This window comes from Leptidea sinapis, chromosome 22, assembly GCF_905404315.1.
Source record: "Leptidea sinapis chromosome 22, ilLepSina1.1, whole genome shotgun sequence".
Taxonomy (NCBI): Eukaryota; Metazoa; Arthropoda; class Insecta; order Lepidoptera; family Pieridae; genus Leptidea; species Leptidea sinapis.
The window spans coordinates 8,829,577-8,854,847 of record NC_066286.1 but is presented as its reverse complement, the minus strand read 5'-3'; the positions used below and the strand labels follow the sequence as shown (position 1 = coordinate 8,854,847).

General features: G+C 39.1%; 1 protein-coding gene across 1 annotated transcript; it reads left to right on the top strand.

Moving 5' to 3' along the window:
- The first annotated feature begins 14,713 nt into the window (after window positions 1-14,713).
- On the top strand, window positions 14,714-23,865 carry LOC126970864 (ommochrome-binding protein-like). Its single transcript, XM_050817013.1, has 2 exons — window positions 14,714-14,818; window positions 22,907-23,865. Exons 1-2 carry the CDS (start codon window positions 14,803-14,805, stop codon window positions 23,776-23,778), a joined length of 888 nt encoding a protein of 295 aa, XP_050672970.1. The 5' UTR covers window positions 14,714-14,802; the 3' UTR covers window positions 23,779-23,865.
- The last annotated feature ends 1,406 nt before the right edge of the window (window positions 23,866-25,271 follow it).

Sequence of the window (25,271 nt, the reverse complement as noted above, 5' to 3'; positions counted from 1 at the left end):
GTGGCTGCACAACTCAGTCGATTCCCTACAGAAGCGCTTACCATGTCCGAAGCCTAGGCAGCGCGTGCATTGCACTAGCGGGGTTTGGTCTTCGACCTTTACCCTTTGTAGGTCTATATGTAGAAATCCAGTCTCCGTGGCTCTTCTCCAGATCGTAGGGGATACTTTGATGACTACATTATTAACATGAGGGTTCCTCGTCCTTTTTCTGTATCTAACCTCCGCCCTATCCTCTTCTTTTTTGAGGCTCTGGAATAGATACTTATTTTGACTTCTCTCTTATTATATCGTCATCAGTATTAATGGATAATACACCCTTGAGTATTAAGAGTGGGTCCTTATTTTTGACTTCCTCTACGATCAACCCGCCCCCTTCTTCTCCTATATTTTCCCTTACCTTTTTCAGCTCTTCCTTATCCTCACACCCAATTATAATTTTCCTATCTTTAGCCTTCCTTATTCTGTCTATTTTTATTCCTTCCGTTTTTGCCCTTACTATCTGCCTAATCTTATCCGTTACTTTCTCCCCTGTGTCTTGCTCATTATTCGAGCTGACTATTAGGGAGTGCATACGCACTGGTGTTTGCAGCTTATCCTTTTTCTCTCCGGCTACTACACTCGCGTAAGTTGCCCTCCCAAGTGCGGCTTGGTGATCTGCCAACCTTTCCTTCAACTCTTCTATTTGAGCCATGCTTTTAGAAATCATCTCGCTATGCGCACAGAGGAGAGATGTTACTGTTTTTTTCGCTTCCCTGTTTTCTGGTGTTGGTGGAGGTATTAGCTGTGACGATGCTGCTGCTGCTCCTGTTTTCGCGGATGTTGTTTCTTTCAGTAGTTGATAGAGGTTGTCTACCGCCATTATGATGCCTTGTTTTAGATCGGACTTTATGTTTCGGGATTGGTTAACGCACATTTTTGCTTTTTGCACCCAGACCCAAGCCTGTGACATTCTGTCTCCCGATTTGGGCTTGCCTGGGGAAATCCCTGGTTGGTCCGAACCTCCTTGTCCTTCTTTTTGTGTCGCAGTCAGTTGAAGTGGTTGTTTTTGGAGGTATCCGCCTGTTTTGTTGCGGAATTTTCACTCGCAATGCTTGTAGAAGCCTCCCATTTCCCAATACTTCTTCTAACGATTGACTTCGATTGACCTGCACTTTGCGGCGATTTGTCGCTATCTGTCTTTTTTGGGGGGGTTCTAATGCCAAACATATTGGAGGTGAGTGTCAAAGTGTAAAATTATTATAATTTAAAAATATAAAAATGTAAATAATAATAAGATTGTGTCAAAAAGTCAGTATATAGGGCAAAAGACTCTATATACGTTAAATTCAAAGATATACAATCTTGCCCAGCAACTTTGAGTGCGTAGTAAAAATATATACACTTGTATTAAGGGCTGAGTATATAAAGCAAAAGACTCTTTATACGTCAAGATAAAAATATACTAGCTTGCCTAACAAGCTTGGGCACGTATAAAAAGGGTCTAAGTGAGGTATTAAAATATACTACACAACGAAATTAAAAATAACTTACAAACTAAATATATCTAAATTATATAATAATAGTCAATTTGAAAAAGTTTACAAATATGGAATCGTATTCCTGAATGAGAAACCCAAAAAAAAAAATTATATATATATAAAATATGCTCTATCTGAAGCTAAATTCAAAATTGAAACCCTCTTCAAAATCGGTTGAGAAACTCCGGAGTTACAGCTAATTTTGTGTTTCCAAGGCACTAGAAATTTTTCTAAGTCCAAAGGGAATTTTGGGGCTGAGACTACGACAAAATGATCGGGGAGGGTTCAAAGGGGTTCACCTAAGTGCAGCTGTGCGGGGGGTTGGTTGGTGGAAGGGAAGGGGTAAAATTTTGTTATTTTTGCTCTAGCACTTTTCGAGTTATCTGCAAAACAAATTTTTGTGCGGTTGGTTTTCGAAACAGATATTTTTGACAAATTTATTATGAAGTAATTATAATATATATAAATTTAGAAAAATTAGCTTTAACTTTATAAATAGACAGAGTTTCACAAATAGTATTGCATTTTGGATTTACTATTTAAATTATAAGGAATAAATTTTTTGAAAATTGGGGGTTGAATACAAATACCGCAAAAAGACTCAAAAATGGCCAAAACTATGTTAAAAAATTAAATGCCGGTAATATGAGTATTTTTAGCGGTAACAGTGTTATTTTCAACGCCCCTGGGCGTTTAAAATTTTTAATTCTTTTAATTTTTGTAAATTTTGGAAAAAAATCAAAATAAATTAAAAATATAAAGAGTTTCCAAAATATATCGAGTTTGGGCTCATTAGACTCGAAAAAATTCAAGGAATACGATTCCAAAGTCAAAAATTGTAAATATCTATATACCTAAGCACAAATATACAAAATATAATGTTCATATATAAAAACAGTTTCGGTGAGCTAGCTTCCCACAGGATGGTCGGATTTTCAATTTGTAAACGGCAACGATCTTCAAATAATAAGGGCTTCACAACGTGGTATCGCTTGATGTTCAAATCCCACGGGAACACTGACCACGTGCCACGTGGTTTCCGGTAGTAAAGTGTTAAAATCGCTGCAGGTGGCTCAAAAAATCTGTCCAAGGTGTCAAAACGTTTGTCTTAATGACAGCAATCGTTTGATGTATTTTAATATATAGGTCGTCGCTTTACTTTTTGAAAAATTTTCAATAAATGTTATTTTTAAAGTTAGTTGTTATTTTTTTTTTGGTCATAAAAATTTTTCCAATCGTTCGATATTTATAAGCGATATGTCCTTTTCTTTGTCTCGGCGTGACGCATCCAGTGATATATATATATATATATCTGCTTGGTGTGACTGCGTTTCGAGGCACCACGTGCCACGTGGTGCTGCACTGTTTCTTGTATAACAGCGGAATGCCTGGTCGTAAATATCCAGAAAAGGTCTTAAAATATGCAGCACGCTAAGGTGCAGCCGATGACATCCAAAAAATGTTGGGGTATCGCTTTAGTTTTTCCAGCGCACGCACTTTATTACACAGACTTGACAAAAAACACGGTTTTTCGGCACTTTTGTCACTTTATCCACACCGATCCTTGCGTAAGAGGTATCGTTAGATTCTTCTAACGATGTATAACACCACTATGAAATTAAGAAAAATACTATTTCTCAAAATTTTTAACCGCGGAGAGATACGTTTTTGTTGCTCACTCGAAAGCGTTTCGAATGCGACTTGTACATTTAGGTTAGGTTAGGTTAGGTTCCCTTCCACCTGTGGGCATCCATTCCCACAGGGTCTGGACGCCTTGTCGTGGCGGATGGGCTCAGTACCTGGGGTGCAATCCAGCACCTTGGCGAAGCTAACTGGACTTAGGGAGGCTGCTCCCAACTAGTTCTTTCTTTAAGAACTATGCGGGATGTGGCCTGACTAGAGTGATGCTCGTAGTAGAGCAACGACGACGGGCTCGGTGTGCATTGACACTGCCTCCGTGCAGGTGGGAGAACCCAGTTTTCCTACCACCGTCAGTAAGCCCATCTTGGCTTAGCCGCCCGGACGGTGAGGAAGAAAACCTCTTTAAAAAATTACCCCGAATCCCGTGCTCTGGTGCAAGGCACGCGCACTCCCAGCCGAGGTACCTGCGGACCCCTCGGTTGGGCACAAATTTACGCTTGCCCGCGTATTGGGGGATCTCTGCCCGGATCTCGACCTCTATTTCTCTCCCACTCGTGGGAACAACAATGAACCAAACTAAAAATAAAAAAACAAATAAAACAAATGAGAGGAAGAAGTTAGGTGAAAAGAGCGGAAATTCGTCGACTGACGACGAAATTGAGGTAACTCTACTAGAGGAGCCCCCAGCAGACGCTCGGAGAGGTAGTCGGAAGTCAGAGCGCCTCCGCTCGAAGGTCGATGGGATCTTGAGAGGACGGTCTCCTACACCACTGTCATCAGACACAATGAGAGGGAATGCGGAGCTCGAAGCCGAGACCCGCAAGAGGGGTCACTCGAGGGAAGAGGAGGGTGACGCACCCCATGGTTTATTGCCTCCAAAAGTGGCAAGCAGCCTTAGAGGGCGGTCGCGTACCCCAGTCCCGGCCTCAGCGGGTTCCGCATTCACGAGAGTGGGAGCCTACAACTGGCAATTATACAGGAAAAGATGAGCTACGCGGTGGCCATTATCAACAAAGTGGCCACCAAGTCCACAAACCTTAAGAGTCCCTTTGTTAGGGCCCTTAAGTACTCCTCAGCGACGATCTCCAGTGTAGTGGACGCACTCGTAGAGGACGTGGTTCGTCTCCGAGCTGCGAATGAACGCCTGACGGAGCAGGTCGCTGACCTCAGCGCACAATTCGCCCAATTTCGGCCACGAGCGCGGTCAGAGCACCCGGAGCAGCCGAAGTCTGCTCCAGAGCAGATTGCTCCGTCAACACAAAAATTAAGAGGACCCGAAAGCTACAGCCGCCAAAATCGGCAGCTGTAGTGGTGACGGTACTGCCGGAGGCGGCTGGCAAGGGTCTCACCTACGCTGCCGTCTTCAAGAAGGCCCGAGACACCCTCGCGTCTGAATTAGGGAGCGTAGGTGCACGCCTGCGTCTCGCACAGACAGGGGCTCGTGTCCTCGAGTTTCCCGGGGCCGATGGCGCAAAGACCGCAGACACATTCGCCCAGAAACTGCGGTGTGTTATGTCGGAGTTAGATGGAGTGCGGGTCGCCAGGCCCACCAAATGCGCGGAGATGCGCATCTCGGGTCTGGACGACTCCGTCTCTGCCGACGATGTCCGAGTGGCAATCCAGTCGAGGACGGGTTGCTCCTCGGAGAATATAAGAGTCGGCACCATCCGTCCCGGTCAAGGAGGCCTTGGTGCGGTGTGGGTCAGCTGCCCAGTGGCAGCTGCAAAAATCCTAGCAGATGCCGGCAAAATACTAGTCGGTTTCGTCAATGCCAGGGTCACAAGCCTGGCGGCGAGACCGATGAGGTGTTTTAAATGCCTTGGATCGGGACACACTCGTGCTAATTGTACGAGCCTCTTTGACTGCAGTGGACTCTGCTTCCGCTGCGGTCAACCGGGGCATAAGGCGGTGAATTGCTCTGCTGCCCCTCATTGTGCAGCGTGTGCGGCTGGCAATTTGCCTGCCAATCATCAGACGGGGCAGGGAGGATGCAAACCTCCACGTGCATCTCAGAAGACATTAGGGGTTAGCCAGTCGGCCCAGGCTGCCTCCAACATTCCTGTGACGCCGTCGCCCGTGGAGGAGGCTGTAGAAATGGACCATTAATGGACCAAGTCTCCAGCCTCTTTGTCCAGACGAACCTGAACCACTGCGCTGGTGCGCAGGACCTCTTCCTGCAAACCGTGGCGGAGTGGTCTATTGGTGTTGCCGTACCTGCAGAGCCCTACTATGTTCCTCCCTGCCCAAACTGGGTGGGCGATCGGGACGGTTCTGTGGCAATCGTCGGTTCCACGGCAGCTCATTCCCCACCCTTGTCGCTAAGAGACAAAGGTACGGGATATGTTGCTGCTGATTGGGGGGGAACTACCATATATGGTGTCTACTTTTCCCCCAACCGGAGTCTGAGCGATTTCGAGGTTTTCCTGAGCAACCTGGAAACCTCGATACGGCGAATTGCGTCTGGGCACGTCTTAGTGCTGGGGGACTTCAATGCTAAATCCGTAGCATGGGGTTCCCCCGGAAAGTTCCCCCGTTCAAGGTCACGGGCCTCTAAGGAAGGAGGTCTACTGGTGCTCCCGAGAGCTGTCGGATCTCCGTGCGGCCTGCATTCGTGCCCGGAGATCCTACACACGCAGCCGGCGGCATTACCGCGATGAGGGGGAAGAAGACCGGATTCACGAGGAATACCGAGTTGCACGGAAAACTCTGAAGCTGGCCATATGCCGCGCCAAAGATGAGAAGAGAAAGGAGATGCTGGAGGGTCTCGATCGTGACCCCTGGGGTCGCCCATACCGTGCGGCGCAACAAAAGCTGCGTGCACAGGGCCCCCCCCCCTTACGGAGACTCTCCAGCCCAGCTTCCTGCAGGAAGTGGTTGAGGGCCTTTTCCCACAACACGCGCCCCTGTTGATGGCCCCTTTCGCCAGAGATGACGGGGAGGCCGAAAGGGAAGTCGTTCCGCCCGCTACAGAGGCGGAGATAGGGGCGGCTGTTCTACGAATACGTTCGAAGAACACCGCCCCTGGGCCGGACGGGATTCCTGCCCAAGTGCTGGCCTTAGCCCTCAACCACATGATGGACCGCTTCAGGGAACTGTTCGACGCGAGCCTGGTGTTCGGACGGTTTTCTGACTGCTGGAAGAGTGGGAAGCTGGTTCTCTTGTCGAAGCCGGGGCGGCTTGTAGACGCAGCCTACAGGCCCATAGTGTTGCTGGACGAGGCGGGTAAATTGTTTGAGGGGGTGATATTTACCGGCATCGTCCGACATCTGGGCGAGGTTGGCCCCGATTTGTCGGACGCCCAATTTGGCTTCCGAACCGGGCGTTCGACGATCGACGCTGTAATGCGCCTGAGGGCTGTGACCGAAGAGGCAGTGAGCTGCGGTGGCGTGCTGTTGGCGGTGTCGTTGGACATCGCCAACGCATTCAATAGTCTGCCGCTCAGCTGCATTAGGGAAGCACTCCTTTATCACGGAGTGCCGCAGTACCTGAGGCGGCTGGTGGCAGACTATTTAGAGGAGCGTACCGTCATGTACGAGGACCGAGATGGATTGTTCAGACGTCGGCCCATGTCGTGCGGTGTGCCACAGGGGTCTGTTCTAGGACCACTCCTGTGGAACATGGGGTACGACTGGGTCCTTCGAGGGGATTTTCCCCCGGGGCTGGGGGTCATCTGCTATGCAGATGACACCTTGGTCACGGCTCGGGGAAAAAACTTTGAGGAGGCGGCGTGCCTGGCTACCAGAGGTGTCTCTCAGGTAGTCGGGCGCATCGAGGCGTTGGGCTTACGGGTGGCTTTGGATAAGACTGAGGCCCTTTTGTTTCACGGGCCTCGTCGTGGTCCACCACCCGGGGCCTCAATAGAGGTGAACTCGGTCCTCGTACCGGTTCAGGCCCACATAAAGTATCTGGGCCTGATCCTTGACGGTAGATGGCTCTTCGACGAGCACTTCCGCCAGCTTTCACCAAGGCTGGTTGACGCTGCGTCCGCCCTTGGGCGACTTCTGTCCAATTTGGGCGTCGCTACGAGACGGCTATACACGGGGGTTGTACGGTCAATGGCACTGTACGGTGCACCGGTGTGGGTGGCGGCTCTAACCGCCCAGAATAGGGCGCGCCTATGGCGCCCTCAGCGGGTAATGGCGGTTAGAGTTATACGCGGTTACCGCACCGTGTCGACGGAGGCAGCGTGCGCGTTGGCCGGAACGCCCCCGTGGGACTTGGAAACGGAGGTGCTCGCCGAAGTTAATCGGCGGACGGCTGAATTTCGGGCGGGTAGCGGCAGTCGGTCCCCGCCCGAAGAGGTAGGCGAGTGGTAAAAGGCCACCCGCCGAGCCATCCTAGCTTGATGGTCGTCCCGGCTGGAGGCTCCACGTGCTGGATTTGCCGTCGTGGAGGCGCTCCAGCCGGTCATTGTCGAGTGGGCAGGGCGTCAGCACGGGGCTCTTTCCTTCCGACTGACGCAGGTGCTTTCTGGGCATGGTTGCTTCGGAAAGTATCTGCATTCGGTCGCTAGGAGGGAACCGAGCCCCGCCTGTCACCACTGCGACTGCTGTGAGGACTCAGCTCGGCATTGGCTGGCAGCATGCCCAGCTTGGGCAATGCAACGCCGGGCCCTCACTGCAGTCATTGGAGAGTATCTCTCGCTGCCGGCCGTCATACGCTCCATGGCTGGCAGCGAAAGGCATTTTACCGCGGTCGCGACCTTCTGCGAGGATGTCATCTCGCAGAAGGAGGTGGCGGAGCGGGCTCGGGAGGACGATGTCCACTCGGACCGTATCCGTCGCCGGCGAACCGGGCGGCGGAGGGGCGCTTATATACGCCGCATGCCGACCTGAGTGTGGCCGCGGGTGGACGGGACGGGTTTACCCATCCACCCGCCTTAATGGTCAGCCGCGAAGGGGCGACGTCCGCGTGTACCTGGACGCCGCCTAATTGAGAGTTATATAGAAGATGGTGCCCGCACCCACGCGGGCACGCGCCAGGAGGAGTACCGGATGTGTTAATAACGCCGTTCCCGGACTCCTCCTATCAAGGCGTGGTATGGTACACCGTGTGGTTTTAGTCGGTTCGATTCCGACACACCACCCTACCGAAAACCCCGGTGGGGTGACGGCCCGAGGGGGTTTCCACACGTATAAAATAAAAAAATAAAAAAAAGGTTAGGTTAGGTTAGGTTGGGTTAGGTTTTCCCCGAGGTTCTCCGGTGAAATGCCCTGCAAAGATCCCGGAGAACCTCTCAAAAAGGGGAACTCTCTGCTTTCGAGGAGGTTTTAGTGGGTATTACCAAACTTGGCCAACTTCTAACTAAGTAGAAGATGGTCTAAGTGGTTGAGTCCCACACTCCCTGTGCCACATAGTGCACAGGGGTAGTACGTAAATGTATTTCCTCCTCGTAAAAAAAAAAAAAAAAGGTTGGGTTAGGTTAGGTTAGGTTAGGTTAGGTTAGGTTAGGTTAAGTTAGGTTGTTCTCCGGTGAAATGCCCTGCAAAGATCCGGGAGAACCTCTCAAAAAGGGGAACTCTCTGCATTCGAGGAGGTTTTAGTGGGTATTACCAAACTTGGCCAACTTCTAGCTACGTAGAAGATGGTCTAAGTGGTTGAGTCCCACACTCCCTGTGCCACATAGTGCACAGGGGTAGTACGTAAATGTATTTCCTCCTCGTTAAAAAAAAAAAAAAAAAAAAAAAAACATTAAAAAAAAATACTGATCGAATTGAGAACCTCCTCCTTTTTGAAGTCGATTTAAAATATTATTTAATTTCTAAATACACGTTACACACTTGTATGTATATTACATTCAGAGTTCTAGTATTGAATATATTAAGTGAAGTCAACTTTGTGAATTTTTTGTCTAGAAAATTTGACATTTTTTAACCGACTTCAAAAAAGGAGGAGTTTCTCAATTCGTCGGTATGTTTTATTTTTTTATGTTTGTTATCTCAAAACTTTCGACTGGGTCAACCGAATTTGATAATTCTTTTTTATTTGAAAGCTGGTGTTTCCCGTGTAGTCCCATTGTAATTTGGTCCAGATCCGACAGTGGCATCCATGAGAAAACCATAAAAGTCTTAAATTTGCTTTACATAGTTACGTATAGCAAAGTGGATGATAAATTTGCGAATAATTCAATATCGCACCAACCGATTTCGATGATTCTCTTTTTATTGGAAAGAACATACTTCAAAGATAGTTTGGTGAGAGTTTGGTTAGGTTCTAATAACGGAATCCATGACAAAGTAACGGAAATCTTCAATTCTTAGGAGCAAATTAACGATACTCTTCCGAATATTTTTTATGCTATGCGGATATTTAAGTCATCTATCATAACATAGTTATGGTCAAGTAATTGTCGTAGTCGAATATGATGATCAATGGGACTCCTTTAGGACTGTTGAAATAGTATCGTATGTTTTGATGGTACAATCTACATATTTCCGCATTAGTACTATACAATTGAGGATGTGATGTTTGGATGAACTAGCGCCTTTGTTTATGATACCTCAACCGAGTATATGTAAATTACTACTACAATAATAATTCGTGGTCATTATTATTGTATAAAAGTTTCTTTTTTATGAAAATACGGGACGATACGAGGACGCAGGACGTTCAACTGATGGTAATCGATCCGCCCTGCCCATTATAATGCATTGCCGCTCAGGATTCTTAAAAAGCGCACGTCACCTTGAGAGATAAGATGTTAAGTCTCATTTTCCCGGTAATTTCACTATCTACGGCGCCCTTCAGACCGAACACAGTAAAGCTTACAAATTACTGCTTCACGGCAGAAATAGACGCCGTTGCGGTACCCATAATCTAGCCGGCATCCTGTGCAAAGGAGCCTCCCACTGGTAAAGTCCATCTGTTATTAGTAGATTACTAAACAATTTGTTATTCTAATGTGATATCGCTCACTTCTGGGATTAAATTATACAAATTAAATTTGAAACCGTTGCGTTCGAGTAACGTATGGATCGTAAATCTTGGCATGTCCTGTTCAACTTTGAGGTTGTGGCTCCATCTACAGGATCTACTTTTTAGTTGATAACCTGCTCAACCCCAATAATTGCATATTGGAGTTGAACAAGCCATAGAAAAAATTACGATCCCTGCTTCACTCGAGCGGTTGGCTCAGTTGGTAAGAGCGCTCGGACGGAACCCTAGAGGTCGCGGGTTCGAGTCTCGTTCATAAATTTTTGTTACAAATTTAATTTGTATAAGTAGAATACTGTTTTTATTTAAATTATTAAATAAATATTTAAAGAAACATTCATTTTAATCGCTGCAGAATGAGATAGGGACATGCCGCCATTTTAGTGACGTCACACTGACGTCAGGTGCAGGCTCACCTTTCAAAACTCTCCAATCAAAAGCATAATACCGCTTTAATAAAAATGAAAATAAATTTTTAGGTTCAGACGCTTGTACTATGTAAGTATCACCTTGTGTTTTATTTAGTAAATGAAGTAGAGCAGTGATGAGTAATGCGGAAAGCATGACCCGTGATTAGTTCACATTATATGACTCTCATGATCGTTTACACCATTGACATTGGACATTAATAGACTCTTATTAATGCACGCTTACACATGCTTAGTACTTGTCATTTGTACTAAACAACTAAGTGGAAATAAAATACTTATTATTTTCAAATTTTGTTTCCATTTAACAAAATGTGATTAAGTGTGAGCACTGCGTTTACTTAAGGCGAAGAGAAAGCAGAAAACACGCAAAATTGGTGTTTTTAGACAAGTTTTATGGTGAAAGTATACCATTTCGAGCTATGAACACTACTTAATCCTGTTACACATATCCTTTAGTCTTATTTGTAGGTTGCTAATGCTTGCTGTTGGTTATAGTTAACACTGCCGAGCCTTTTTGAACTACCACTTTTCTTTGAAGTTAAACAAGTTTTTTGGCATGGAGCGACGCATTTTTTTGGTACTTCTCTCAGAAAAGTTATTCTTATAGCTTGTACTTTTTTGTGTAGGTTAATTTATTCAAATAAGTAGTGAATAACGAGGATTGTAAACATGTAAACTGTTTTCCACGCAAGAATTTTGAAAATATTGGCTTTGTTACATAGATGGCGGGCCGGCAGCCGTGAACTCGTATCGCTCAAGGTCGCTGGCATATAGCGACGCCTTAACAGAATAATTTGCTTATGCTGACGTAAGGCTTACGTTTTTTACTTAGGTTTATTAAAACATGTCAGTGAACATATATCGCACGTGACTCGTTATATTTCTGTAGTAAACCAAAACAACACTAAAACTGTTATAATATATACAGGGTGGCCGAGAAGTTGACGTCCAAAGCTAAAATTTGAATTTATTGGCTCATTTTACTGGCCAATTTTCTGGGAAGTTTTCAAAAATATAGGCTCCCTATTTTATTTTATTTTTGATACCTGTTCATGAATTTAGCTGGAGCAGTTATCTTGAACTTACGACTCAATTCTAAACTAGTTCCGCATTGTCTAAGCATTATAATTCATAGTATCTAGTGGTTATTGCAACTGTAGTTAATAATTATCAACATTAAAATTAACTAAAAGTGCTCAAAAAAATAAACTAAACCACAATTAGGTGAAAAAAGCGGATAAAAGGGGAAAAAATATTATCTCCTAAACTACACAAATTCGTAGAACATACAAAGGGGTGATTCGGATACTAATCACCACGAGGCTTTCAAATGTTGGCTTTGGACGTCAACTTCTCGGCCATCCTGTATATAAATGATACCATTAATGTCATGTTCAAAAGAATAGCAACAGTGTTACTTGCTAAGTAAATATATCGACCGTAGATGCCACTTCACGCTAAACCAGATGTTCAATTATTGATAAGTTTTATGTTGTCAGGAATTGGTTTCGGTGTGCATGCGCCTTTATTAATTGATCCTAGCACCACAAATTAATAATATAAATTAATGAATACAATTTAGTTATATTATTGTTACTAATTATTTAAAAATTGAAAATCATTAAGTATTATTATCATCTCATCATCAGTTATTTGGCAAAGGTATGTACACCGTAATTGTTATACATACCCGACACAATACCCTGTAATAAATAAGACTAGTTTGTAAGGATACTATGTGTAATGTGGTTGTACTCATTAAATAAATAAAATAAATATAAAAACGACTTTAAGTTATTAATAAATGCCTTATATGGTGAATTAGAAATTAAACTAGATTAAAGTAATTACTATTAATCTGTAAAGACTTACAGTAAAATGAGTAAGCAAATTATTTTTCTTTCTTAATCAAACCCAGTGTGGAAATATGAATTACCTATATTGGGACAATACAAATATACACAAATAAAATTTGAAAACCAAAATTTTATGAACGATGCGGGATTTGAACCCACGACCTCCGGCGTTCCGTGCCGGTGCTCTAACTGAGCTGACCGTTCGAGTACCGTTATGACCTTCTTATAAAATTCTGTTTGCTTTGTTCAACTCTCAGGTTGTGGCTTCATCTACAGGATCTACTTTACAGTTGATAGCCTGCTAATACAAATATATTCAAAATCCATTGGGAAACCTTAATTTTAAAATTAAGTAATTCTCATTCGGGTGGTGGAAATGCTGCATTCACAGGGTAATTAACAACTATTTACAATAGTAAGGATTGTGATTTTTAGTTTTCAAGTAAAGTTTAAAATAAGCGTTAGATGGAATTGATGATTGCCATAAAATCAGATCTGCAACAAAAAGGGATTATTAAAAAAAATCCAATCTCTTTTTTCAAGTTTTATAAAAAACACCCTTTCTATATTATCAAAAAAGAGTGTGTGTACACGCGTTAGAAGTTTTACTTCTTTGGCGTATGGAAAAATAAATTTAATTTTAACACATAGTTAAGATGAAAGATAGTATGAACACTCAGCATTTAAGGTAAATAATATAGAATAATATAAATAAGTATAGAAAATTATTATTTTTTTAATTATACATAATTTTTTTTTAATATAAGTACCAGAAATACAACAAAACGAAAAAAAAAATATTTTTTAGATAAATACTATCTGACCCGACAGACGTTGTTCTGTATATAATAAATAAAATAATGCTTCTATATGAATTTGTCAATAATATATCATAACATCAAAAATTACTTCGTAAAATATGCACCCTGCTGTCGTAATGAAATTGTTTCACAGCAGAACTGTCAAACCGTGCGTCAATAAGTTCTCTCATAGAAATTATGTATGGACATATCAAAAGAAAAACAAATTTGTTGTTTTTATTTAATTTGGCAGCATTTTCATATAATTATTCACCTTTTAAACCTTCTCTGGACTTCCATAAATAATTCAAGACCAAAATTAGCCAAATCGGTCCAGCCGTTCTCGAGTTTTAGCGAGACTAACAAACAGCAATTCATTTATATATATATATAGATGTAATAACTTTTAATTAACGATGTAAATAAATTATACATACCGACAATTAACCCTATAATCTATAAATGCACTTAAAACAGTTTATTCAAATCAGTTTTATCACTGATATTCAATATATATATAGATATACTAATAAATTATTAGTAAATACTATCACCGTCGTATATGAAATTGATTTAATAAAAACACCAAATTAATATTTATTTATTCACACTGTTTAATTGTACTGTTACGAAACACGTGTTCTAAATATAAAAAATACTAGAATATACATCTTGAACATAGTTATCGATTTTCGTGCCAGCTAGAACTAACTTCACGATGTAGAATTCAGGTGTCGTTGTGCGCGCGCATCGTAAAAAATCACTCTTATAATTTTTCTTCATCGCGCCAAAAGAACTATAACTTCAAAAAGTCATCTCAATAATATGCAAACGCAAATTTATACGAAAAAACATTATTACGTATCAGAATTATTGTTCGATGTATGTAACTCTATCGTTTCATAAAAGGCATAAAAAGGCATTTATTTTCTCAAAATTGATTCCTTTAGAATTCTTTTTGATGTCATTTCTAATAACTAATAGATACTAGGTACTACCGCTTCGGAAACAAATGGCGCTCTGAGATAGAAGAAGCGGCGCAAGAAACTCTCCCAGCATTCTTTTTTTGCGCTCTTTTCAATAAAATATACAATATTGTACAATCATTTCTATTGCTATAAAATAATCACAATCTAGTCCCAGGCTGTCCGATCATTTGGATACTCAGCAGTGGAGTTATAGGATAGGATTTACGACAGAGCCATTTTTTTATAAAACATTTAAATTTATTTATAGATAATGCCTGAACAGTGGCTGGGACTTTATTATAGAAGTGTATACATTTACCCTTAAAGCTATTATGTATCTGATGAAGCCTACTAGAATTCCTTATTTCTAGTGTTATAATAATGAAAATCACTATTAAGAGCAAAAAGGTGACGATTTTTGTGAACGTATATTAAATTTTCATAAATGTCTCTCTAATCTTTCTAACTACATAGTAATAACATCTGAGCTAGTACTAAGCAGTATGTGTGCGAAGTACTGTTGCCAAATACTAAACACCCACAAACGCTCCCTAATGGAATTACATAGTGTGACCACATAACAGCTTTGTCTATTGTGATGGTGACACCACATAAAAACAGTCTATTGAATCCAACGCTCGTGACAATGTAGGAAAATGGTGCGAAACAATGGTTAGTAGTGTTTTTTGTTATTTATTTAAATATTTGTACATTTATCAAAAATCGCAGATTTATCACCCACTGCATAAAATAAGCTGCTAAGAAAATACGCAACTTTATTTGATTTTTTTGCAGGGATGTCAGTAATAATATATTCGTTTCAAGTCTAGCTGTGATCGATAAGTTGAACTTTTTAAATATTAATCTGGTGTTAACCTGTAGGGCTGCCAATACAGATTTTGATATTAAATGATATGTTTTGAGTGTTTTGAACTGTGTGCGACATTGGTTTTTGATTTTTACGGATTCTGCATATAAATAAAGAGTAAAGCATATTTAGTATAGGATCATTTATTCATGAATGGATGCAAGGAAATGATTAAAATACAGCTTTTAAAGTGGTATATTTTTGAAAGTAAATTAAAAAGTTTTTTTTAAAGTGTTAAATGAAGTTCCTTATTAAAATGAATGGAGCCTTAAATACTAATTAAACCATAGACTTACAATATACTACGAGATAGAAATGGAAAGCAAATTTAATATTACTGTAACCGATTTTTATTGAAAAGTCTGAAAAAGTCAGCCACGCTTGGAACGAGCTCCTTAGTATTTAACTAATAACTTAATGTGTAGTGTAAGATCACCTCCTAAAAGTTTTAACTTTCAATAATATAATCGCTACAACCTTCACAGGGTAAATCGCTGGGGTAATCCGAGATTGCCTGTAACTTTCAGCAAAACCAAATAAATGAATTGATTTTAAAGAAAATGGATACTTAAACTATTTTGTTTTTGTTATTATATTAGTACTGAACACCTTTGGGTTCCCTAAGTATTTACTTAGTATACTAAAGTAATAGACAAACACTCTCCTCATTACGGCGAGACTAAATTTAAAATACAATTGATTTAAGTCTTCTTTACTGTTAATTCCGCCAATATTTGTTTTTAAAATAATTCGACACGTGTTTCGCCTCTACACGAGGCATCCTCAGGACGTGCTGTCTCGCCAAAATCTGGCACGACACTTTAAATATTGACTTAAGTCATCTGTATAATTATGGATTTCCGTAAAGTAACGCCTAATTCAATAAATAAATTTAAAATGTTCATGTGTGTTAGTTACAGATGTATTAGTGAGTTAGTGAAGTGTACTATTTTGCTTTAAGCCAATACCTATGACAAATAATAAACGGCGTTATATTCACGTATCGTAGTATATTTTATTATCTAATAAATATTTTAATAAATCTTGAAAAAATAGAGTGATTACTGCGTACATTTAAAATGTTATTCCCAATATTTTAGTGAATAATCTACGAAAATAAACATCACGAAAGTAGTATAGATGAATCTGTATTTACCTGTGAAATGTTTGCGTATTTTTGTTACTGTATATAACAACACAATGTAATATAGAACACGAAACCATTATATTTTTTTATTTAATATCCGTTAAAACACTACAATTAAAACGCGGTCCAATTTGACAGGAGACTAATGGACACTAAATTGCTTAGAAATGGTTTCACAGTCAATCTATTGCGTGTCTCTCTCACACCTAGGTTTTTGTGTAAAGACAGTTATATCACTCTCACACAGAGTTCGTCTATTACGCTTGTTACTAGAGATAATGGACAGCGGTAATCTAATAGGTACCTGGGTGTGTGATATTGGATTAAATAACTATCGATGTATAATAATATGTTACAAAAATCAGAATGATAGTAACACCTTATATTAAATTATCTTAAACTAAAACTGATTTATATGTGTGTCGTGTTGAGCGTTAAATTAAAAGTAACACTAGATTTTAAGAACTTTAATTTGCAAACATTTGTTTGTAAGATAAGTATTCTGGAATAAATGGCTTATAATTATATATATGAGAGATTTCCACCTATATGTTGTCTCATCACGTTATCTCTGGAACCATATGGCCTAGAGACTTGAAATTTGGTTGGATTATTCCTTTCGCCGAGTATTGGTTAGCTTGTTAGGCTAGAATTCTTAACAGTGAGAGGCTTCTTTGCACCGGATGCCGGCTAGATTGTGGGTACTACAACGGTGCCTATTTCTGCCATGAAGCAGTAATGTGTTAACATTTCTGTGTTTCGGTCTGAAGGGCGCCGTAGCTAGTGAAATTACTGGGCAAATGAGACTTCACATCTTATGTCTCAAGGTGACGAGCGCAATCGTAGTGCCGCTCAGAATTTTTGGGTTTCTCAAGAATACTGAGCGGCACTGCATCTTAATGGGCAGGGCGTATCAATTACCATCAGCTGAACTTCCTGATCTACTCTGAAAACAGATTCTACGAAATTCCACCCGCAAGAGTTTTTTTATTATGAACAGAACAACGTCTGTCGGGTCAGCTAGTTAAATAATATGTCAATAAGAACATAGATAATAAATCTAATAGTATTGTTAATTTAATTAGAAACCTGTAAAATATCATTTGATTTCTAAGGATTGTTTCAAAGTACGAATGCCGGGACTAGAAGCCGAATAATATGACCGATCCTTGAGGGAATTTGAGAGACTCGACGTTACACAAGGAATCAAATTGGGACATGTTTCAGTGTTTTGGGACGTCTTGTAGCCTTGTCCTGTATATCCTTGTTATGTGCAGCTTCTGTGTTTCATGACAGTGTAGTAATACTTTTTAAGACTTCTTTTCACGCGTTGAAATATGCCTAAGCCAAATCTGTGTATTATTTATATCTATACATTTTTGACAAGATCTCACAAAACATAAAAGCCAACGAGTATGATTATAAAAAAATACTATCAAATAAACATTGCAATGAAACGGTAGATAAAGAAAAGGCAAGCATTAATAATAATAAAATATAATGGACATTTTTTAATAAAATTTAAAACATAATTTTGAACATTAACATGTTTGATATTTTCTCTGTAACATAAGTTTAATTCGTAATACTACAGTAGAATTATATTTATTAAATCTGAACATTTCCAATTAAAAATGTTAATTAACTTAATATTCGTATAATGGATAATATATTTTATTATAAGTTATTTTAATTTTTTTAATCGCTGTTAAAAGTTAAGTCAGTTAAATTAATAGGTATTACTGTGCATTGCAATTTAGTGCCGCACAGCATTCTTAAAAACCGAAATACTCGTACAAATACTTTATTTTTATATCTTCACACTCACTGCATTTAACTTAAATTTACTATGTTTATTATTATATCATATACTAGTTAAGTATATATGTTTTCTTGTGTTAATATTAATGAATTACAAAAACGGTTTCGAAGTGAGATCAAAAATGGTGCACCCCTGTCCTCGAAACTAGTTAAAACTGTATCTTCGGGTTCAGTGATTGCTCGGCAATTTAAGATCTCGAAAAATTAATGAAACATAATTATAACAGAATAAAATTAAATGTAAATAAATGTGTCTCTGTGTGTGTGTATGTGTGTCGTGTGTGTGTTTGTATGTTTGTGCGTGCGTATATTTATGTAGGTATTGCTTAAGATAGTCGGTGATTTTATTTTCAACCTCAAAATTGCTTAGGGTATAGATAAAATTCTTCTCATGAATTTTATTGTAAAACTTAGAGGAGAGAGCATCATACTGACGTTTCGCGAGGGCAGTTTAACATTTCGTTATAGCACATACTTCGGTGCAGCGTCGTGCAAGAATAGTCGCATTGAGTGGTAGGATGGTGTGTGTTCTTTGTGTTTTCTTCAAATAATCCAAAGAATGAATAGTTGCCGGCCCATTAGAATTTGCCTGAGTAAAGTAGGTTAGTAGGGTATAGGGGTATAGAGATAGGCTTATATAGCATAAAATTTAGATTACCTCTTTGAGCTATCTCCAGACTTAATAGTTACGGGTTAATTATTGAGAGGTACTGCCATTGTCGTTGTCACCTCAGATATGAGATCTTAGTATCAGAAATACAAATAGTGCCCATCTAACCAACATTCTGTGTCTCCTTGTATAGTAGATTCTAGAGCTGGAAATAAGGTCAATAATCCACTGTACTGATTCAAAAAACAAAAACTTAAAATGGGACGTAAAGGCAGATCACGTTAGGGTATAGCTGCTAGTGTAACACATTGTCTCTGAATTTGTTGCTTTAATTCGTAAATGAAACATCTCTTTGGGAAGTCCAATTCTTTAACCAATTGAGATACGCCACGTCACTGCAAAATATGTAATATGATATATGAAAAGAAAAAAATTAAGTTAATAGTGGCTGATCACAATAGATCACATTGGTCGCAGTGAAACAGGGCTGCACTGAACTGTAATAAAGTCGCTTTACAAAATATACAGGGGCGTAGCTACCGCCGTATCTGCCGTACCAATTATACGGGCCCCCGGGCCACAGGGGCCCCGCGTTGTGTAAGGAAAAATTAATAAAAACGTTTGCTGCTTGCGTAAGGAGAATGTACATTTAATTTGAATTGTTTGTAAAAATTTTGGAAAAAGTAACAGATAGATAATTATGATGAATATTTATTCATTCGAATATTTCTAATAATTTTATGCATTTTATTTTCTTTTGTGAGAAATCTTTACCCTTCATAAGGGCCCCCAAGCAATTTTTTATACGGGGCACCGCCAAGGCACAGTACGCCACTGACACAAACTTTACAACTCGAGGTACAAAAATGTAATGCAAACGATGAGATTCGATATCTTTCGCTCGCATTACATTTTGTATCGTAAGCATTAGCTTAGCATCGCGTTAATGGTATGGGGTAAGTTCCCCTGCGCACAGTTCTAAGCATTAACAATATAAAAATATCAAGTAAATGGATAAAATCCAGTGTTTGTCCTAGGTATCCATTGTGCTACGAGCTCACAGCTTTGTTTATATAGAATTTCGTTATATCAGTCAATATTTGAGTGTTCCACTCTACGTGTGGAATTGATAGAAAATATTTACTTTGCTCGTGTTTTTATCGTAGAGAAGCTATTTCAGGTTTCTGTTTCAATCGTAGGTGTCTGGTGGATATATATATATTAGTTGTACTTTGTGCTGTATAAACAATATTATATTTAGGTAGCGTTTATAAAGTAACGTTTAATTAATTACATTTAATTTAGCTGTTGAGCAATTTTTTGAAATTTGTATAATTTGAATTTTGTATTCGGCATTACCAAACATAATCAGTAACCTACAAATTATTAATAATTTGTTATTTGCTCTATACAAATGGTCGCCTATAGTTTTTCATATTCGGAGGTACTGAATAATAAATATTGATTTGTATAATAATTCATTAATTATTTACCAGTGGGAGGTTCCTTTGCACAGGCTGCCGGCCGATTATGGGTACCACAATAGCGCCTATTTCTGCAGTGAAGCATTACTGTATTTCGGTCTGAAGAGGAGAACGTGTCAATTACCACTAGTCATCCTGCTCGTCTCGTCCCTTATTGTCATAAAAAATATCCAATAGCTTAAATGGCGCTTATCTGCTAGTTAACACTACTTAAGTATTGTGAGACTCAAATGATGTCTTTATTCGATAGATGTGTATTTTTTATGATAATAAGGGACGAGACGAGCAGGACGTTCAGCTGATGGTAATTCATAAGCCCTACCCATTACAATGCAGTGCCGCTCAGGGTTCTTAAAAAGCCCAAAAATACTGAGCGGCACTTCAATTCCGCTCGTCACCTTGAGACATAAGATATTAAGTCTCATTCGCCCAGTAATTTCACTAGCTACGGCGTCCTTCAGACCGAAACACAGTACTGCTTACAGATTACTGCGTCACTAGCCGGCATCCTGTGCAAAGGTGCCTCCTACTGGTAAATGATGTTTTTATTCGATAGATGAGTAGCAAGTAGTCTATTCGTATATTTATCTACACCCATGCTTTAAATCCTCTATTAAAGATTCTAAAACAGTAAGCTTTTTGCCAACATTAAAATACCCAATGTCCTAATAACCTAATATTACATCATCCAAACGAGTGTTGTAATGAATTTCAGTACAACATTACATCATCCGTTTTCATTATAACACTCGTTTGGATGATGTAATGGTTATTAGGACTGGCTTTTTTAATGTTATCAGTAAGCATATTTGGATTTATATTATGGGTGTAGATAAAGTCTTGTATGCAACTGTTAATAATTAGGTATTAAAACACACATGTGATACTATTATTATATGCCCACATTCGTGTTTTAATACCCCTTACCCCATTACACAACAGTTGCATAAGTAACTATCCTAGATCAGCTAACGCACACATTCAGTGTTCGTCAGGTCATATACGCTAGTGTATCCTAAGTCCACGACTAACCTTATGTTTTCTATCAACATTATTAAAGTACCTTCCTAACTAATAATGTTAACAGCAACCATTAATTGATAGCTTTCGTGTGCGTAATATGGGTGAAGGATAGCAGCTGTAATATTGATCAGCTGTGTAGGGTTGCTTCAATGCTTGAATTAATATACCAGTGGGATGCTCCTTTGCACAGGAAGCCGGCTAGATAATGGGTACCACAACGGCGCCTATTTCGGCCGTGAAGCAGTAATGTGTAAACATTACTGTGTTTCTGTCTGAAGGGCGCCATAGCTAGTGAAATTACTTGGCAAATGAGACATAATGAATTATGTCTCAAGGGGATGAGCGCAATATTGTAGAGCCGCTCAGAATATTTGGGTTTTTCAAGAATTCTGAGCGGCACTGCATTATAATGGGTAGTGCGTATCAATTACCATCAGCTGAATGTCCTGCTCGTCTCTCTTATTTTCATTAAAAAAAAACTATAGAGCCTCCCACTTGTAAATGTTAATGTAGAAAAAAACTTTTTTTTGGATTAAGTTCATCTAAGAGAATAATGTATAAATATAATGCATTTTTAAAATATATTTAATTGCTCTTTCTTCTCAAAAAACAAATCGTAGTGTGCGTATAAATCAATGTATTGAGATTCCACCATAACCAACTAAGTGCAACGAAAAGTGAATCTTAGTATCGTACAGCTAAAGTAGTTATTTCTTCAAAAGGTGTTACTTAGTGATTTTTCTGTACTATTACTCTGTATTCGCTGTTGGCCATGTAGCAAGAGTCTGCGGTACTAAAACTGTGATGAGAACCTCAGTAAACATCCATAGATGTTGGGAAACTATTTAAAAAAAAATGTGTACTCTGTTACGTTGATTCTTGAAGTATAAATAACACGGAAAACTATCAAAATATTTCAAAATGCAAAATACTTCAGAGTATCGCAGCCATTTGTATTATACGTCAAAATTAGATCTCTGGACGCTCGCGAGTGGCACATCAAATAGGCACAAAAAATTTGCTATCAATCATATTGAACAGCGTATCCAGTGATATTTATACAGGTCAGTGATTTTATTTTAAATTTTGATGCTGTCCTAATTTGACAACCCTATGCGTTATATGATGTCAGTGTTTGTGTATCAGCAGTAAACATCGGTCGAGCTCAAGTGTCCTATTAGCCAATTACTTGCTCATCATAACTGGCCGCTTTGAACAAAATATTGACTTACCAAAATTAATAGATAGCCCTATTGTGTCAGCTAATTTTGTTCTGTAATATTACCATGATACCTACTTATTTAATACATCTATATATTATAATTGTAGAGAAAAAAATAGTGTCTATTTTTTGTGATAGAATTTGAGTTTTATTTAAATAAATGTATTGTAGCTTTGATCATTCATACATCTAGACTATGATAGCTGTGAAAACCTCAAAAAACAACATGCCATACAATCGCGAGTGTAAGACGTAGCGTGTCACGCACATTAAATTATTACTCCTGGCCTGTTTTTATCGTTTGTCTAACAGCAAGAGACTCTATCTATGCGTATAAATTATCTAAGCATTGAAGGTATACCAGACGGCTAATTAAATTATGTTTCTTTTTTGTTCCGGCTCGAACGATTTTAGACGCACTTCCATGGAAAATAACTCATGTTATAGCAAGCAACTTAGGCTAGATAAAATGCTATATTTGTGATTTGTGAAAACGTTCCGTGCACGGCATTCATGTGGCATCATGTGAGGGTGTGATCACCAACTATCTATTATTATTATTAAAAGATCAATATTTTTTTTCAGATAAAGTTTTGCTGGTCATCGTCATCATAACAATAGCATCAGTTATCTCACAAGCAGTAAATGAGCCAGAAGCCTGCACAGATTGTTACAAAGTTGAACAGATATGCCACACAATTAATTACCTCTTTGACTTGGAAGCACCATTCAGAGAAAGCATTGTAATCACAAAACTGGATGTCCTACGATCAACGAACACGTTGTTCTTCACATTTGAACCTAATGTCACCGATCGGGAATACAAAAAAGTTGGATTTATCAATATAGATGACCCTAGAAATACTAGTATCATTTCTGGAGGACATCAAACACTTAATTTTGGTACATTTGCTCTAGATCAAGATAACAGCCTGGTTTATTTAGGTGGAAGTGATGGCATTTATGTTTTAGATACAAAATCAAATAGAGTAGCACCTTATAGTTCAAGAGGCGACACAGTACTTAGTCTATTCTATAAGGGACATGTATATTTTGTTAGGTTTGGTGAACAAAAGATTATTAAGAAGAAAGGCGATAATTTCGATGTTATTATTGAGCATATTCCAGTAAAGAATTTCGTTATCAATAAAGATTATGAAATTGTGTTTATTAGTACGTATGGTCTGTATGTAGCTAGACGCGATGAAACTTATTGGATTTCGAAGAATGCATATTTTCGTGGACTTGTCATAGATTTAGATGACAATGTTTATGCGTGGTGGATAGATGGTATATACAAAGTGACCATCGAAAAGCAACTAGCAAAATCTCGAGTAGAAATAGTGGCTAAAATTGAAGGCTTAAATGCGCTTACCTTTGATAATGATAATAATTTCCTCTTTGCTTCTGGTAAGAGTGTATATAGATTAATAAATGCTAATACCACGAATTGTTAACAGTTATATTGTTTTACAATACTAATGTAATAATCGTTGTATTGTTATTACCAAAACGTAACTATTACTAATAAATAATTCCGCCTGGTTGGTTGTTTTCTTGCAGATATTGATTTAGTTGCACTTAGATATTTAATATAAGCTTAGATTTTACTGAATTCTTCAATTTGCAAGATTTAAAAAGAGGCAAGGCAATTATAGCAAAAAATATATTAAATATAATAAATATATATAGACAATTGTTCCCATTGTCCCAAAATGTTCCCATTACTTTGGCTTTGTATCCTAAGATCAACAAGATGATTCTTAAAAAATATCGACACTAGAAGAAACAATCTTTTTATTATAATTTAGATTCTGCTTAGTGAGTTTAATTTATTTAGAGTATAGTTTCTCAACCTTATTTTGCTCACCGCCCACTTTGAGAATGTGTTTTTTTCTAGGGTATTTTCGTCTATTTTTTTGCGTTTTCAGACTATATTTTTTAATCTACCCACGCCCCATCTGCGCCATCTCAATGCCCCCTAATTTTCTTTGGGTCTTCTTCTGCCCCCCCGAAAGTCTCAAACGCCCACAAGGGGGCGTTATCGCCCACGTTGAGAACCTATGATTTAGAGCATTGGCAACAAGACCATCAGCTCAAACCAAAATACAATAAAAGAAGAATACTTAAATCATTATTCAATATTAAGGATAACAACAAAAACCACATTTGGTTTATAGACGAAAACATATATAGGCTGTTACCGAATATGTATTTATAGTTGATACCATACTACAACTGTTTGAAACTGATAACAATATTTCATGTCAAAAAATTTGTACCGTAATAGGTATTGGTAAGAGCCATGAGCAAACGATTTTGCACCAGAAGGTTCGGAAGTCTTGCACTCAACAGATCATACCATTTGTACTATAAAGTGGTACAGTTAGGCAAAGGGTTTGTGTGAAAATAGGTTAGTTATTATTGCTTTCGATAATTGGATATTTTCCCATATATTGTTCAAAACAAAACGTACAATAACAGTTACACAATACTTAAATACCTCGAAAATTCTCCCTTGCGATTTCTTCGTTTATTGGAATAATTATACTAGTTACATAATGGTATTTTAATATTTACATTATATAAATACAAAATATGATTGTAGTTCTAAATTTTTTTTTCAGTAAGATTTATATTAACCGTTCATTTTATATAAATTTTATAGGCTATCTGGCAATTCGTTTATTTTTTATATTATAAAGCTGGGGATACACATGTCCGTAGCTTGCACACTAGCATACCAGTTCCTTGCACGTGCCAGCTAGTGTAATGTGTATAAGCTAACTGGCACGCCTGTACCTGACATACATGTAGCTAGCACAACATTTGATTTACTTGCATGCCCGTTGAAGGAGGTGTCACGGGGGGTTTGCCAAACTGGCAACAGACGCGACAGCTACGAGCAAGCCAGTAGCTGACACGTTGGTTTTGTTTAATTCACCTCGAT